This window comes from Schistocerca piceifrons, chromosome 2, assembly GCF_021461385.2.
Source record: "Schistocerca piceifrons isolate TAMUIC-IGC-003096 chromosome 2, iqSchPice1.1, whole genome shotgun sequence".
Lineage (NCBI taxonomy): Eukaryota > Metazoa > Arthropoda > Insecta > Orthoptera > Acrididae > Schistocerca > Schistocerca piceifrons.
The window spans coordinates 628,531,090-628,547,610 of NC_060139.1; the positions used below are offsets into that span (position 1 = coordinate 628,531,090).

The 16,521-nt window shown below is 40.7% G+C and overlaps 1 protein-coding gene across 2 annotated transcripts in view; it reads left to right on the top strand.

Annotated features, from left to right (window-relative positions):
• LOC124776874 (conserved oligomeric Golgi complex subunit 4) overlaps positions 1 to 16,521 on the top strand; it is a 124,535-nt gene that overhangs the window by 81,820 nt on the left and 26,194 nt on the right. For both annotated transcript variants that reach the window (XM_047252055.1, XM_047252056.1), the window contains exon 9: positions 7,681 to 7,944. In XM_047252055.1, coding sequence (XP_047108011.1) covers positions 7,681 to 7,944 — 264 coding nt within the window. The remainder of the gene's footprint in view (positions 1 to 7,680; positions 7,945 to 16,521) is intronic.

Consider the following 16,521-nt stretch of genomic DNA (forward strand, 5'->3'; position numbering starts at 1 on the left):
TGGTGTATATCCACTGCATACTCCTGGGATTAGACCACAGCTTTTAGCGGTGGCCCTTCTAGTACTTTTTTCTTATTCCTTAGATGAGGGGCCCATGAGAGTTTCCTACTCAGGTTTACACCTAGATACATCACTACCCCCTCTGCTGGTAGAGTTTCATTGAGGAGCTTGAGATTCCAATTTTCCACAATTTCCAGTACACATTGTGCCATTGTTCTAACAATACTGCCAACTTTGCCAAGTTTTACTTTGACTAAACTGTCTGCATTGTGTAACCATCATCCTCCTTCCTTAGAGTACCTCCTATATTAGTTGGTATTGTAGTGAGGACTTTATTAAGTCTAGTGTAAGTAGCTGTACCATCCACTTCTCACAATACACTGTCCTGAAAAGTAGGTTTGCTTACCTGGTTATGAGGTTGTATTTGACAAGGGCTTTCTGTCATTTTGCTCGTTGTCCTTTCTTCCATGCAAGGTTGACAGTCTTCTTACTTTCTTCTTTTGAATTTCCAGGTTGTTGTTCCACCAAGGTACATTTCTGTTTTTGCACTTCTTGGTGATGAGCAGGTTTCTAAAGATGAGGTCATAATAGCAGATGTCCCTGCATCTGCCATTTCCTCAAAGTCTACTGGTTTCCTTATCAAAGTTCTGACTTCAGATAAATGTAATTTAGGTCTTTCCTATATAAGCTGCAATCTGTTTTCCAGTGATTCCTATAGGCCATGGTCTGTTTAACACCTATTTCAGCCTCAAACTTGTGCAAGTGATCAGATAAGGATGGTTCCATTGACACACGCTATTGTTTGACATAACTATCCACTAGAATGGATACAAAAGTTATGTCAATTACTTCTTCCCTTCTCTTCTTGAAGGTAGGTTCCATATCCCTATTCAAATTTCCAGATCATTTTCTCGTAGAAATTCGAATAGGTGCTCGCCTCTGCTGTTGATGTCACTGCTTCCCTGCACCAGGTTGTTGACATTGTCATGACAATCAACCATCAGTTCATTCTGCTGTGAGCAGCTATCTACCAGTCTCCACACTTCCTGGGAAGAAGGCATACTGTCCTCTTAGGGGAGGTAAGCTGATGTCAGTGCAATATCTCCTTCTTCAGGTTGTTTCACCCTGATAGTCACGAGGTCCTTGAAACAGAAGTCCTCCATCATCATGAATGAAATTCCATTCTTAACATAAATGTATGTTCTGGAGTTCTCTAGATTTCTAGCATAAATAAATTTAACTCCAGTTCCTCCGAGATCTGAAATGGCCCCTTTAAGTAGATAGGATTCCTGGATCAGTGTGTCATCCACCTCCTGTCTTCCCAAAAGACAACTGAGGTCAGCAGTTGCCCCTTTACTGTGTTGCAGGTTTATCTTGCCGCCATTTTCACTTCTAATGTCTTTGATTGTCCCAACTGCAGCCTGCAATAATCCCAAGTACAGTTTCACGTCCTGTTCTCACATTGCCGTCAGGGATTTTTTGCCGATTTCCTTCACAAGGGTTTAGCTGCCTGGAACAACCTTTTGGTTGATTGTTCTCCAACCCTCTGTTGAGACCTTCGGGTTCTGTGCCATTATTTTCTTGAACAGAGTCTTTGGGGGTATATCCTTAAGAAGTTTTGCTATCCAAATTGATACCTTCTCAGTCTTGAGAAGCTCAACCACTGTTTTGACTAGCAGCTATGCCTCCTGCCACAGAGATATCTTAGGCACCATCTTCTTAAACTACTCCACTGCTCTCATCCGCTCACAGACAAAGATCAGACCACACCTTCGTCCAGATACATTCTCCTAAATTTGGGTCCCCCCCCCCCCCCCCCCCCTCTCTCTCTCTCTCTCTCTCTCTCTCTCTCTCTCTCTCTCTCTCTCTCTCTCTCTCTGTGTGTGTGTGTGTGTGTGTGTGTGTGTGTTGGTTCCACCCCCCTTCCTCACCTCCTCACTCCCCTCCCCCCCTCCAATCTTCTCAGAGAGAGCCATCTGGACGAGCTCCATCTGCTGCAAGGTGATGTTGACCACTAGATGTCCCTGTTAGATAACTGCCATCGAAAACCAAGACTGCAGAATTATAAGCCTGTTTTTCTATTTCCTGCTTTGACTTTTTCTGGATCTGTTTATCCTGGAATGAAAGTACTAAACTCCTCCTTTGTTCTCTCTTTCCCTGACCTAGGAAGTAGAAGGGATCTGATTACCCTTTTTACTCGTTTTTTTTTTTTTTTTAGATCTGGGGAAGAAGACTGTTTAGTTCCCTCCATTTGTTTTTAAGAAGCCATTCTACATCTTCCATTTCTTTTTGTTCTTAGAGAAGTTTCCTCCTCTGAGCTCCAGATAAGGATTTGATCTTCATCTGGTCCAAATTCTCAGTAACCGTTTCCACTTCATGGACTAATCTGTCAGCTGAGTCAATTGTGGAAACTGCTTCCTGCAGTTCCAACCCCAATGACTAGGTATTTGAGGTCTCATTAAGTCCCTCAGTTTTTGTTTTGTTCTCTTTTTCCTCCATTCTGGTCTCACGAGAATTGGGGATTTATTCGGTCGACATCATGGAACCCCATCTAGTGCAAGGCTAATTACTCAAGGTCACCCGGTATCCCTGATGCCCCATCAATGACATATCTTCCCATGTACCAAGCACCCTTCAGCACGAACTGCGTCATACCTTGGGTTGGGTATCTTGGGAATTGGGGAAAAACTATGGAGGGATGGGGCATTGCGGGATATACTGGAGACGTGTCCAGCATGGGAGACCCTGGCAGTAGCTACACTACTATAGTATTCAGCTTCATGTGAACACACAAGCTTCTCCACCCCCACAGTATGTACTCTGACAAGGTGGTGTGCCCCAGAGAGGTTATGAATAGTTACTAGCCTGTTATTATCATCAGCCACTTGACGTCCGCTTTTGAACAAAGGCCTCCTGGACTCTTCTTTATGTTATTAAGTCTTCAGCTATACATAACCATGTTTCTTCTTCATATTTTTTATCATCTACATTCTTTCCTTTAGGCCATTGTCTTGGTCTTTAAGTGTCCAGCAAAGAAATTACCTGATCCTTCTACCATTTACTCAACTGTGTATGTGTCTTCTTCTCTTATTGTAATGTACATCTTAGGTTTCGCTGAATAATTTTATCTTTTTTGCTATGTAATTTACCAGGTAAGTCATAGGTAATATAATCTAAGAACTAGTTTTATTTCAAAGTGCTTAATTCTGTTTGCAGTATTAATCAGAATTAAAGTAAAAAATGTAGTGCTTGGACAATAACTATGAATTAATTATTTTTCTAGGTTTTAACTGTAGTGCATCATTCAATCCGTACATTTCTTTGTGTTGATAGATGAACAGATCATGTACTAATGGTTCAAATTTAAATCTATGGTGAGATTTTTTTGGACAGTTACTACAATTACTGAAGTTCAGACTTACGCTTAGTATGAGGGTCACCCTTTAAATTTTTTATGAATGGCCATGAAATGGCACTATTGAGATGTGACATTATTGATGTTCCAAAATTTATCAAGTTTTTATTATTAAAACAATGGCAGCTGAGATATAGGCCCAATAGTTCGTTTACAGTGTGCATTTTAAGAAACAGCATTGTGAAAATTGGAAATTTCACTTGAACATTTTATTTGTGTGATTTTTTTTTTTTTGTGATTTCTGTAAGTACATTAATTGACAGTAGTGCCTCAAATCGCTTCATTCAATTTTTACTAATCGATCACTTTCAGAATAGACCGTTTACTACACTGAAGAGCCAAAGAAACTGGTACACCTGTGTAATATCATGTAGAGACCCCACAAGCATGCAGAAGTGCCGCAGCATGGCATGGTATGGACTCAACTAATGTCTGAAGTAGTGCTGGAGGGAATTGACACCATGAGTCCTGCCTGTAACAATTCTGGACGTGTGGGGTGTTGCATTGTCCTGCTGGAATTGCCCAAGTCCATCGGAATGCACAATGGGCATGAATGGATGCAGGTGATCAGACAGGATGGTTACGTACATGTCAACTGTCACTATATCTAGACATAGCCAGGGGTCCCATATCACTCCACCTGCTCATGTCCCACACCATTACAGAGCCTCCCCCAGCTTTAACAGTCCCCTGCTGACATGCAGGGTCCATGGATTCATGAGGTTGTCTCCATATTTGTACATGCCCATCCACTCGATACAATTCGAGACAAGACTTGTCTGACCAGGCAACATGTTTCCAGTCATCAACAGTCCAATGTCGGTGTTGATGAGTTCAGGCGAGGTGTAAAGCTTTGTGTCGTGCAGTCATCAAGGGTACACGAGTGGACCTTTGGCTTTGGAAGCCCATATTGATGATGTTTCATTGAATGGTTTGCATGCTGACACTTGTTAATGACCCAGCATTTCTGAAAAAATTTACAGAAGGGTTTCACTTCCATCACATTGAACAATTCTCTTCAGTCGTCATTGGTCCTATTCTTGCAGCATGTTTTTCCAGCCACATATATGTCATAGATTTGATGTTTTACCAGATTCCTGATATTCAAGGTACACTTGTGGAATGGTCATATGGGAAAATCTCCACTTCATCACTAACTCAGAGATGCTGTGTCCCATTGCCCATATGCCTACTTTAACAACATGTTCAAACTCACTTGAATCTTGATAACCTGCCATTGTAGCAGCAGTAACTGATCCAACAACTGTGCTAGACACTTGTTGTCTTATATAGGCATTGCCAACCGCAGCACCGTACTCTGCCTGTTTACGTGTCTGTGTATTTGAATACACGTGCATCTGCCAGTTTCTGTGGCACTTCATTGTATTAGTTTGCATAATTTGATTGCAGTTGCTCTTTTCAATTATGCATTTTGTGAAGCTTAACCGAAGTTGGTTGTTGCTCCATAAAACATCAATGCTGTGCACAACATGATTGAAGAGGATCAGTACTTGACTTACTGTGAGACAGAGGCATCCGTAGAATTGTTGACAGAGAGTGTCAGATTCGATCCTGCATTGACAAGCAGTTGTCAGAGAGATGTACATCCAGTGGATTCTGCACAGTTTGACCAAAACTCGGATACAGGATCATGGCAGTTGGTACGCTATTATTTAACTGTTTTTGGCTCGCTGGAGACATAATAAAATTGTGTCGGCATATGAACAGCTGCAGACTGTTTCATCTCTCAGGCTGACACATAATTGTGTCTTATTATTTTCATAATTGAAAAAAGCCTTTACACACATGCTGTATATTGATCAAAACATTGATCTCACATATGCAGCCTCATTAGGAAGACATGGAAACTCTTTCCAATGAAAACTTTGTAGACTCCTGGACAGTTTGAACATAAGAGTTTGTCTTTTAAATGGGAATTATATTGCAAGTCACTCAATTCCACATGCCCAAGAACATGCTTGCTTTCATCTGAAATGGCAAATAGTCTCAAAAACAGATGTGAGATTAACAGTCTCCACAAAACATTTAGAAAATTGATCATGTAATTCTTTCAGTTCCACAATGAATTATATAAAATTCATGTTTTCTCGTTTTCTTTAACACCACAGAACTTAGGCAAATAGGCAGTGTTCGCTGTCAGAAGTTATCCCTTCGACAATGTGATTTTCTTTTTAAATGTCTTACTGCAGTCTTGTCCACTCAAGTCCACTAGAAACATGAGGTCTGCATCCATTCTGGATCTTCTAATTTTCATCTCTGCTTTCTGTTATCCTTCAGAAATTCTAAAATGATAAATCCTTCCAGGCATGACCCTCAGCTTAACTATCATACTTCACAGGAATATACAGGGTAGTCAGAAACAGTATGAAATGCTTGTAAGGGTACTGCAAGGGAGGTTGTGCTGAGAAATAATCGTTAAGAAAAACTTTTGACGTTTTGTACTATTTCCGAGTTATTTAGCATTGAAGTTACCCATTTAGGCTGTCATGCACACAAATTCAAGCAGCCTGCCAGGGATAGTGTTCTTTGTTAGGTTTACTCTGGCCGAACAAACCTAGCTTTTGCTCGCCTAGCTGAAAGTTAACACTTCCGAAAAAGGCACATTTTAACTGGTAATGAGCATTTGAACAAATGGTAACTCATAGACCCACAGATGTCTGTGCAGTGACCTGATTGGCTAACCGAGCGAGGTGGTGCAGTGGCTAACACACTGGACTCGCATTCGGAAGGACGACTGTTCAATCCCGCGTCCGGCCATCCTGATTTAGGTTTTCCGTGATTTCCCTAAAATCGCTCCAGGCAACTGCCGGGATGCTTCCTTTGAAAGGGCATGGCCGACTTCCTTCCCCGACCTTTTCCGTAATCTGATGAGACCGATGACCTTGCTGTCTGGTCTCCTTTCCCGAACAACTCACCCCCCCCCCCCCCCCCCCCCCGATTCGCTAACTTCAATGGTAAGTAACTTGGAAACTGCACAATGTATCGAATTTTTTTTAACAGTTATTTCTCAGGACAACCTGTCTGGCTACACCCTTTCTGACCATCCTGTATAATGTCTCCATACTCTTATTTCAGTTCTGCCAAAGCTGTTGAAACACACAGTGTAATACTGCATGAGACCTCAGAAAATTTCCTGTTTGTCCCACCTTGCCTGAAAATTTGGCACACAGTGCTTCTTGATGTATAAACAGTGAATCTCATATAGGTCGTCTGTTGTTCATTGTAAATTTTTGCTTGTTCATCAGCAACTTAATCTTTGAATTCTTTGTGCATAATGTTCTAATGCCATTATAGTACATTTGCAGTACACATCATTTATTTGGCTGCAGAATAACTGTTGAGATTTTTTATTCTTTCTTTGAAAAATAACCGTGATTCTCATTCATTTCTAAAGGCTTATAACAAAAGGTAGCTAGACTACCTCTTGTTGTGCAAACAGCACTGGACCATTGAACTTCTTTTATACCATGAGCAAATAGCATAGGATAAACAGCACTGGCACTATAATTCTGCTGAACTGATGAAAGTCATGCTGAGGGAAAAATCCAACACCAAATGGCAGAAGAAATGGAATGGCACACTGTACTGAGTAGTTCCGAGAAGAACCGAGGAAAGCCAAGAAATACCAAGTCTTGCCGAGACAATTTGAGTTCCAGACTGCACACATTGTGCACATATGAAGTTTTGCATACTGTGACTGCACACGTTGTACGCATATGAAGTTTTGCATGTTGTGGCTGACCCTGGTGTAGAAGACTGAAGATTTCGTTACCCACAAGTCAGTGATGTCATCAGGAAAAACAATCAAAAATGTCACATAATTCTTCTTAATGACAATGTTAGCTACACAGTACATCGAATGATTGATTATATGACAGAAGAAAATGGCAAACTCGTATCTCATTGCTAACAAAATTTTTTTATTGCCTTGTGTGAAACAAAATATGTGTGTGATTTTTGTGACCTCAAGAAACTGTAGCGCCCTTTCAGAACCTAATTCTTGAGGTACCAGCATCCAAGTGGAAAATTTTTTTCAGTATTAGTTCAGACACATACATAAGCATGTAAATTTTACAGGAAAATATTTTGAATAACAGGAAAATGATTTGTACCTTTTTTTTCTTTCATTGTTTAGCAAAAACTTAAAAGGCAAGCCTCATGTTGTTATAATGTTATAATCAGGAGGCTGTCATTTTCATCTTGTTTGTGAATTTCATTACTGATGACATGTTGTCTTTATTTAGGCTTACCTGAATAATGCAGATGTCAGTACAGAGTACATCGATACCTTGCGTCAGAGTTTGACTGAAGAGATCCCGGGAATGTTAAATATGACTGAAAATGAATTTGCGAAACTTGAGAGCTGTCTTTCTGGACTGTCTTCAGTCAATGGAAGTCTGAGATCAGTAATAGAATATGGAATGCAACAGCTAAAGGCGAGTGCTATAAAACCTCGCATAAATCCTTGGATTGACTCATTTCTCTCCGTCAGTCACCAGCTGTCTGAGGTATGTAAATAGATTCATATTATAAGTGTTTTAAGTGTTGTTTTATGTGTGTATGACTCAACAAAATTCCTCCTCTCTCATTTCATTCATATGTGTTTTTATTGCAGAACTTGACTCTTCTTTGTTCTATTTGACATACAATCTGTAATTACCACTAATTGAGATGGTTAGGTCACAAATCTCCACTAGACCATCCAGATGTATATTTTCTGTTTCCTTAATTATGTGAAATGAATGCTAGATATGTGATTTATGCATCTCATTACGTACTGTATGCAAATCATTTGATTTGATGTACAGGAGACATGTCAAGGTTTACAAAAAGAAACTTTTTTCTCTTTTAAGAGAAATACAGAAGTTTACATTATATTTTGCATTTCTAAGTTACAACTACACAAGTACATAAAATAATACATGTAACACAATCCCTGTGTTCAGACTGTGAAACTGTCCTCAATGAATGACTGCTTTTAAAGAGACACCATAATTAATGAGTCTGTTGAAACACAGATGTTGAAAACCTTATAAACAGTGGAGGGCCAAGGGAGGAATAGGATTCACTACTCAGTTGTTTAAGATCTTTCCATTCAGCTTCATGTCTGACAATTTGAGTGTTTCTTGGAATATTGACCTTGGACAGCATGCTTACTGGAAGTTGGTCTTGGCTGTAAATGAAGGTGTGACACCAGTAGTGCCACAAAGTCTGGTTGGAGACCAGGCAGTGAGCATACATGCTGCCTGAAATAAAAATAAAGCACCCAGAACACATAATTGGATGCTGGTTTGACTTTATACACATACACATCATTGTTGCAATTCTCTGTCACAAGTGGAATGGCTAGCAGAATGCATTATGTTGCTTGTGTGTACTGTTGTTGTCAGGCTTGGTATAGTGTATAAGGGGCTTGAAAACAACGGATGTTGAGTGAGCACTGTAAGTGACATGGAGATGCTGCATACTTCTATGCGACACCTTTATCAATACCTGGCAGAGCTGGCAAGGGGCCTCACCGTGGTCTCCATTAGGCTGGCTCATCGAGTTATATAATATCCAGATTTGTGGGGCATTCAGGCGTGAAAGTGGCTCAGTGTTGGACTGCATGGCAACGTGAGGGCAGGCACATTAATTGTCAAGATTCTGGTCAACCACATCTGACCACCACAAGGGAGGATCACTGTACTGTGTGTCAGTCACCCCTTCATATCTGTGCCTGCTATCCAAGAACAAGTAATGGACTACCTGCAGCACTCTGTGTCATCCCACACTATTATTCAGAGGCTAGCAGTGAGCTGCCCATACCACAACATGAACAGTGCATTTGGAGTGGTGCTGTGACGAGGAAGAGTGGACTGCTGATGAATGGCATTGCATAGTGTTCAGCTATGAACTGCAGTTCTGCCTTATAATGGATTACCATCATGGTCAAGTAAGGGGGGGGGGGGGGGGGTCAGCTTGAGAAGAGGCCCAAGTATTCCATTGTTTTGGAGAGGCACAACACTGTTACTCCTGGCATGATGATGTGGGGAGCTGAGGGTATCGCGTCAGGTTATGGCTGGTAATGTCACAAGGAATTCTTGATGGCAAAACGGTACATCACACACACTCTGCATCCTCATGTGTTACATCTCATGCAACATTATCATGTTGCCATTTTTCAACAAAACATGCTGCATGATATTGAGGTACACCAATTGGCAATGAGATCCCCAGATCTGTGCTTGGCAGAATATGTGTAGAAGCAGCTTTGGAGTCATATCTGTCGCTGCACCACAATCCAGGATGTCGGGGGGCCAGTTAAACAGTTGTGGGTCAGCTTGCCCCTGGGCAGAATACAATGGCTTTATGACTCCCTTCCCAACCAATTTAGACAATACATCAAGGTCAGAGGTGGTAAGACGTCTTTGTACATTTAACTCAATTGTGTAATCATCGAAACATCACATACCATCTCAAGCCTTGAAGATTCATTTCGTTTCCTCCTCCACTTGTAGGTGCTTGCGTTTTTATGACAGGCAATGTATTTGACCAGAATATCTAAATAAGATGCATAGGTCACTCGGTGAAGTGTTCTGTTCAAAAGAGAGAATCATTAACTTGGCTAGAAAACCAAAAGCATATTAAGAATGAACCCACTTCTATAAGTGGTGTGTGATATGAAACAAATGCTGCCAACAGACAATTGTTTACCCAATTTAGAGTGAAACTGTAGGCAGCTTTAATCTGATATAGAAATACATAACATGTCCTCTGCTGCAGAATGCAGGTTCCATTCTGAAGTATCTCCGTGGGCTACAACCAACATGTTCTCCATGACAAGTTTTCATTCAGTTGTGTTCATTGCCTGTGAAAGGCAAGATTATGGAATCATGTTATAGTACTGCTTGCAGGAATGTTCATTTCCAGATGTGTTATGCATATCAAAACAGCATTTGAATACCAAAGAAAAACCGATACATATTTATTGGGATTAGTTAAGGCAATGTTTTTGAATGACCAGAAAGAACTGGTTATGTACAAAAATCATAACAATTTAAAATACTATGCCAGAGGCTTTAATGAATATTCCATTAAGCTTCTAGTTTCATACTGCATCAGTGGGTTGGAGATGGGAGCACAAAACTAATTCTGATAATATAGAAGCCACCACCAGTAAATATATTCTTAATTTCCTCAATCAGCTGTGAAGAAAATTTTTGTAAATAATTGGATAATTGTTTTGTGAAGGATCTGTAATTTTATCACAGATAGGTTTGACTGGTAGTGCAAAGAGTTACTGAGATTCACCCTTGATTTGTCCCAAAGAATAACATATCTGATGAAGATAGAAAGATGTAATAACAGCCAATGACAACTTCTTTTCACTATTTTTGTGGTAAATTTGATATAAAGATGCTAATAAGAAAGCAATAGTACAATGATTACGTGGTAACAATAAATATTCCAATCGGTACAGTACTAAAGTCCTGGATGGGAAGGGACATATATTTATCTAAAATTTAGAAGAGCAGAAATGTAGAACTTTACACAAGCAATCATTCTTACTGTTTAAGTCTCTATCTACTGGATATTTAAAGATAAAATTACTCAGTAATTTGAAAAATTCAAGCCAAGAACCTTGAATGTGTTGATTGGCCCCAGTGTTGATATATTCATGAATAATCATCAGTGTACACACAGATAATTGCAGGCAATATACCCTATCAATCCAAAACGTTTTAAAACTTCACTAACAAAAAATACAGACAAGTTAAGATGATGATTGTAATGCTTCAGGTTTCTAGATAGTCTACTCTCCAGCATCCCCACCCCTTTTGCCTCCCGGATTCCTACTTTTCACTGTTGACACCCCCTTTGTATACACTAACATCCCTCATGCCCATGCTCCTATCGCTATTGAACACTACTTTTCCCAACATCCTTCAGACTCCAAACCCTCTAACTCATTCCTCATATGCCTTAATAACTTTATCCTAACCCACAATTACTTCTCATTTGAAGGGAAGGTATGCAAACAAAATTGCGGCACAGCCATGGGCACACACATGGCATCCTCCTATGCCAACCTTTTTATCAGCCATCTAGGGGAGACCTTCCTAACCTCCCAAAACACCAAATCCCTTGTCTGGTTCAGGTTCATTGAAGATATCTTCATTATCTGAACTCAGGGCCAAGACACCCTATCTTCATTCCTTCACAACCTCAACGACTTCGATTCGATTTACATGGTCCTCCTCAACCCAGCGTTCCACCTTCCTACATGTTACTTCCTCCTCTCTGATGGATTCATCCACAGTTCTGTCTACATTAAACCCACCAACTACTAGCAGCACCTGCATTTTGACAGCTTTCATCCCTTTCACACCAAAAAATCCCTCCAATATAGCCTGGCCACCCAGGGACGATGTATCTGCAGTGACAACTCTCATTCTCAGTATATGGATGTTCTTGCCATTTCCTTAACAGACAGGCACTATCCCCCAGACCTAGTCCGCAAACAGATCATCATGACATTTCCCTCACACCGCCCCTAATAACCCACCACAAAGGAGTGACCCCTTCATCACCCAATACCACCCCAGACTGGAACAACTGAACCACATCCTTCACCAGGGCTTTGATTACCTATCATCATGGCCTGAAATGAGGGACATCCTTCCTGAGATACTTCCCACCCACTTCTAAAGTCATGTTCCATCAGCCACCCAACCTCCATAACATCCTAGTCCATCCCTATGCCACTCCCAATTCCGACCCCTTGCCACACAGGTGATATTACTATGGAAGACCCAGGTGCAAAACCTGCCCAATCCACCCACCCAGCACTTCCTATTCCAGTCCTGTCATAGGTTTATCGTATGCCATCAGGGGCCAGCCACCTGTGAAAGCAGCCATGTCATTTACCAGCTCTGCTGCAATCATTGCACAGTTTTTTTATATTGGTATGACTACCACACAGCTGTCCACCAGGATGAACAGCCACTGCCAAACTGTGGCCAAGAGCAAAGTAGACCACCCTGTGGCACAGCATGTATCTGAACATGACACATTCGATTTCAATGGCTGTTTCACTACTCAAGCCATCTGGATCCTTCCCTCCACCACCAGCTTTTCTGAACTGTACAGATGGGAGTAGTTATCCTTACAACACATTCTATGCTCCCGTAACTGTCCCGGCCTCAACCTACAGTAATATACTGTCCCCACACCTTCCACCCAAAAGTTTCCACCCCCTCTGTCCTATCATCATATCTATCCTCAGCCCTCTGCCAATGCATCTGCTTGTCTGTCCATGCTCCTCTCCTTTTTTTCTGCTCCTTTTTTCCCCGCTTCCTCATGCTGCATCTGTTGGTAGTCTTGTTCTTGCACACTCCATCAGACAGCGTTCATATCTCTCCTCACCTGTACACTACTATCCCTTCCCTTTTCCCTTCCAGCTTGCTGCACGCATCCCACGTGATGTTGCATTCCAGTTCGAGATGCTGGAGTTGGTGGTTCTGTGTGCATGATGTGTGTGTGTGTGTGTGTGTGTGTGTGTGTGTGTGTGTGTGTGTGTGTGTGTGTGTGTGTTCTTTACTGACGAAGGCTGTGGCTGAAAGCTTTATGTTACTAAAATACCACTATTTTGTATTTATTTAAATCTGTCATGTAATTTTTGTGTGACTTTCCTCATTTTAGAATGTTTATTAGCTTTATTATTGCATTCAATAACACTGGAAGACAATACTCAACAATCTCGTGCACTTTGCAGTATGAAAATAAGTTTGCTTTACATTAGCAAACTACAATAAAGTAGTATTTATTTTTATCCATGTCATTCTGCTTGTTAGCAGCATGGTGTATTATGTACGCCATTTGTCTATAAAGGTTCAAAATTGATTTTATTCCTAGTGTACAAGAATCAGTGCAGTAATGATGGGATATAAAATATGCATTTGCCTAATCAGTTGTGAGCAGTCAGTGTTAAGAAGTGGATGTATGACTGCAGTGTGTCGATTTTGTTGTCACATTCTCCAAAATGTTTTGAAGAAGAGAAAAGTTAGTCCCTCACACAGTGACCCCCCAATGAAAAAAAAAAGCTTCACCTGAACAACTGCCATGACTTGATTAATGAGAAATGCAGACACTTATTTCTGGGAAAAAATCAGTATAGGTAATGAGACATAATGTTATCAATATGAATGTACCACAAAATGACAAAGTGCAAAAACTGACATAAAGAGTCAATGTTTTAATGACATAACAGACATTCAAGACAATGAGACAACACCCCAATAAAGGACTTTTATGACAATTTAACACAGTTGTATGAACATTCAGTCTATTGTCCTCAAGTAGGGGGTATATTATCTAGAAACCTGAAGCATTAAAACCATCCTCTTAACTCTTCTTTATTTTTTGTTAATCAAGTCTTAAAACTTTTTGGCCTGGTGAGGTATATTGCCTTCAATTATCTGTAAGTGTACACTGATGATTATTTATATTACTGTGGAAGACCCAGGTGCAAAACCTGCCCAATCCACCCACCCAGCACTTCCTATTCCAATCCTATCACAGATTTATCCTACCCCATCAGGATGAAAGCAGCCATGTTATTTACCATCTCTGCTGCAATCATTGCACAGTTTTTAATATTGGTACGACTACCAAACAGCTGTCCACCAGCATGAACAGCCACCACCAAACTACGGCCAAGAGCAAAGTAGACCAGCCCTTGGCACAGCACATAGCTGAACATAACACACTTGATTTCAATGACTGCTTTACTACCCAAGCTGTCTGGGTCATTCCCTCCACCACCAGCTTTTCTGAACTGCACAGATGGGAGCAGTTATTCTTGCAACACATTCTGTGCTTCCATAATTATTCCAGCCTCAATCTACAGTAATATACTGTCCCCCCACCCTCCACCAAAACGTTTTTCACTCCCTCCCTCCTATCATCTCGTACACTACTATCCCTACCCCTTCCCCCTCTCCTTTCCTCTTTCCCTTCCAGATTGCTGCTTGCATCTCGTGTGATGTTACATTCCGGCTCAAGATGCTGGAGTTGGTGGTCATGTGGGCATGAGGTATGCTTGCTTGCTTGCTTGCTTGTGTGTGTGTGTGTGTGTGTGTGTGTGTGTGTGTGTGTGTGTGTGTGTGTGTCTTTTACTGACAAAGGTTGTGGCCGAAAGCTATATGTGAGTATTTTAATTGTACCTGTCTGCAAGTTGACGTGCCTTCTTTATGGTAAGTAGCAATCTGTGTTTTCGTACACTGTTGATATTCCTACCTGGAGTTTCCATTGTTGGATATTTTATTAAGTGCGAAACTTGTTGAAACAATTCCTCACTGAAGTAAGGCAAAAGAACACATTACTTTCAGAATGCTTTACATTTTTCAGCCATGAAGAAATCAGTTTTGGCCATTGGAGGTAGTGAGTCATTTGATTTTCTATTCATTTTGTTCCCTTCTTTCTTTCATTACTTTTGTCTTCATTAATATCTGTGTTTATTAGGAAAATCTTTCCTTTTTCAGTGAATATTTGTGTGTGTAAATTTTTGGCAATGTCCATATTGAAGAAGTAGTACCACATTATTTGCTTTCTTTGCAACTTCTCTTCAAGTGCAATATTCTTCTACACAAAATACAGTTCAAAAATGCTGACTTGAAAAAGAAATGTAATACCCATGTTCCCAAGGCCTGTGTTCTGTCAGTTATTCTTGCAATATCTCTTCCTGTCAGCTGTACATATTTCCTATTTGCGACTTTCAGTATTATTGGTTTCAGATCATGAAACATAGTCTTCCTTAGCTGGTGATGCTAAGCATTTGACATTATGGAAAATGAAGCCTCTGACTTGACTAGTGCCCCGGCAGGTTGACCATCAATGTGGGATTTCATGACATCTTGGTGACTGACGCCCTTGAAGGATTTTTATCTGTGGCAACCTCACCTCCATAGGTTGTTGTCTCATAAGTTTCCCTGAATTGGGCTGCTAGCTGAGTAGCTGGTACCTCTGTATGGCAACAGCAAATGGCTCCAGCGTGTTGTGGAGTGACGTCATTTAGGGTACGACAATAGGCTTCATCCCACAGGTCGATTGTAATCACCTGCAGTTGACTGGTGTAAATGAAACTATTGTGATGATTGATGTTTGGCAGTATAGTAGTATCTAAAACTTGTCTTCTACCTTTGCAGCAGTGTACAACATATTCACGGAATCCACTGTGGAAACATACAGGTTTGTTATTCTCTGTCTTCAGCAGTCTGTTCTTCTACGGGGTGTTATACTTGGCCAAGTCAGTTCTCAATGGCATGTTTGATTGGTGACAGTGACTGGTGCTAAAGACTGATAGCCCTTTTCTTCAGAATTCTCTATTACCTCCTGATGTATATGGTCGATATTCACAGCTACTCTCTCTTGCTTACTCAGTCTGACAGTTCTGGATGTCATAAAATGCTGTATCTCTTCTCTTACTACCTGGTGTATGAGAGAGGTGAGGTCGTGGTGATCTTAACAACTGCCATAGTGACCACATTCAGGAGTAGCTCATCCGTCTGTTTTCTGTTGCATTTTCTCAATGCATTGCCACCACTCAATGAAGTTCTTGGTTGTTGTGGCATCCTTTACCAGAAGTATCAGTTTTTGTTGGCTTGTGTTATACTTGGATTTACAATGTTGCATAGGATCAAAACATTCCTGTCCCTGCTATCAAGCTTCTCTTAATGGTTTTCAAACCACTACAGGACTATGCTGTCCATGTAAAAGTACACATTCACCACTCACATCATGTCATCCTACCTATTGTACGAGGCATGTCCAGAAAGTAATTACCATTTTAGCAAAAAACATATTAAAACATATTTTCAAACCAAAATGTATTGTTACAAAAAAGAGCATTTATTAAACTATTTTTCTCCAAAGATGCCACCATTGTTAATATATTTGTCATACCAGGAAACGAATGTTTCTAAGCCCTCTTCTTAAAAAGATGCCACCAGTGAAGACAGCCACTGCTGAACACCATCTTTTGTGCCATCGTCATTGTCAAAAGTACTGTCCTCTAAAATCACACTTAAAGTTCAAGAATAAGT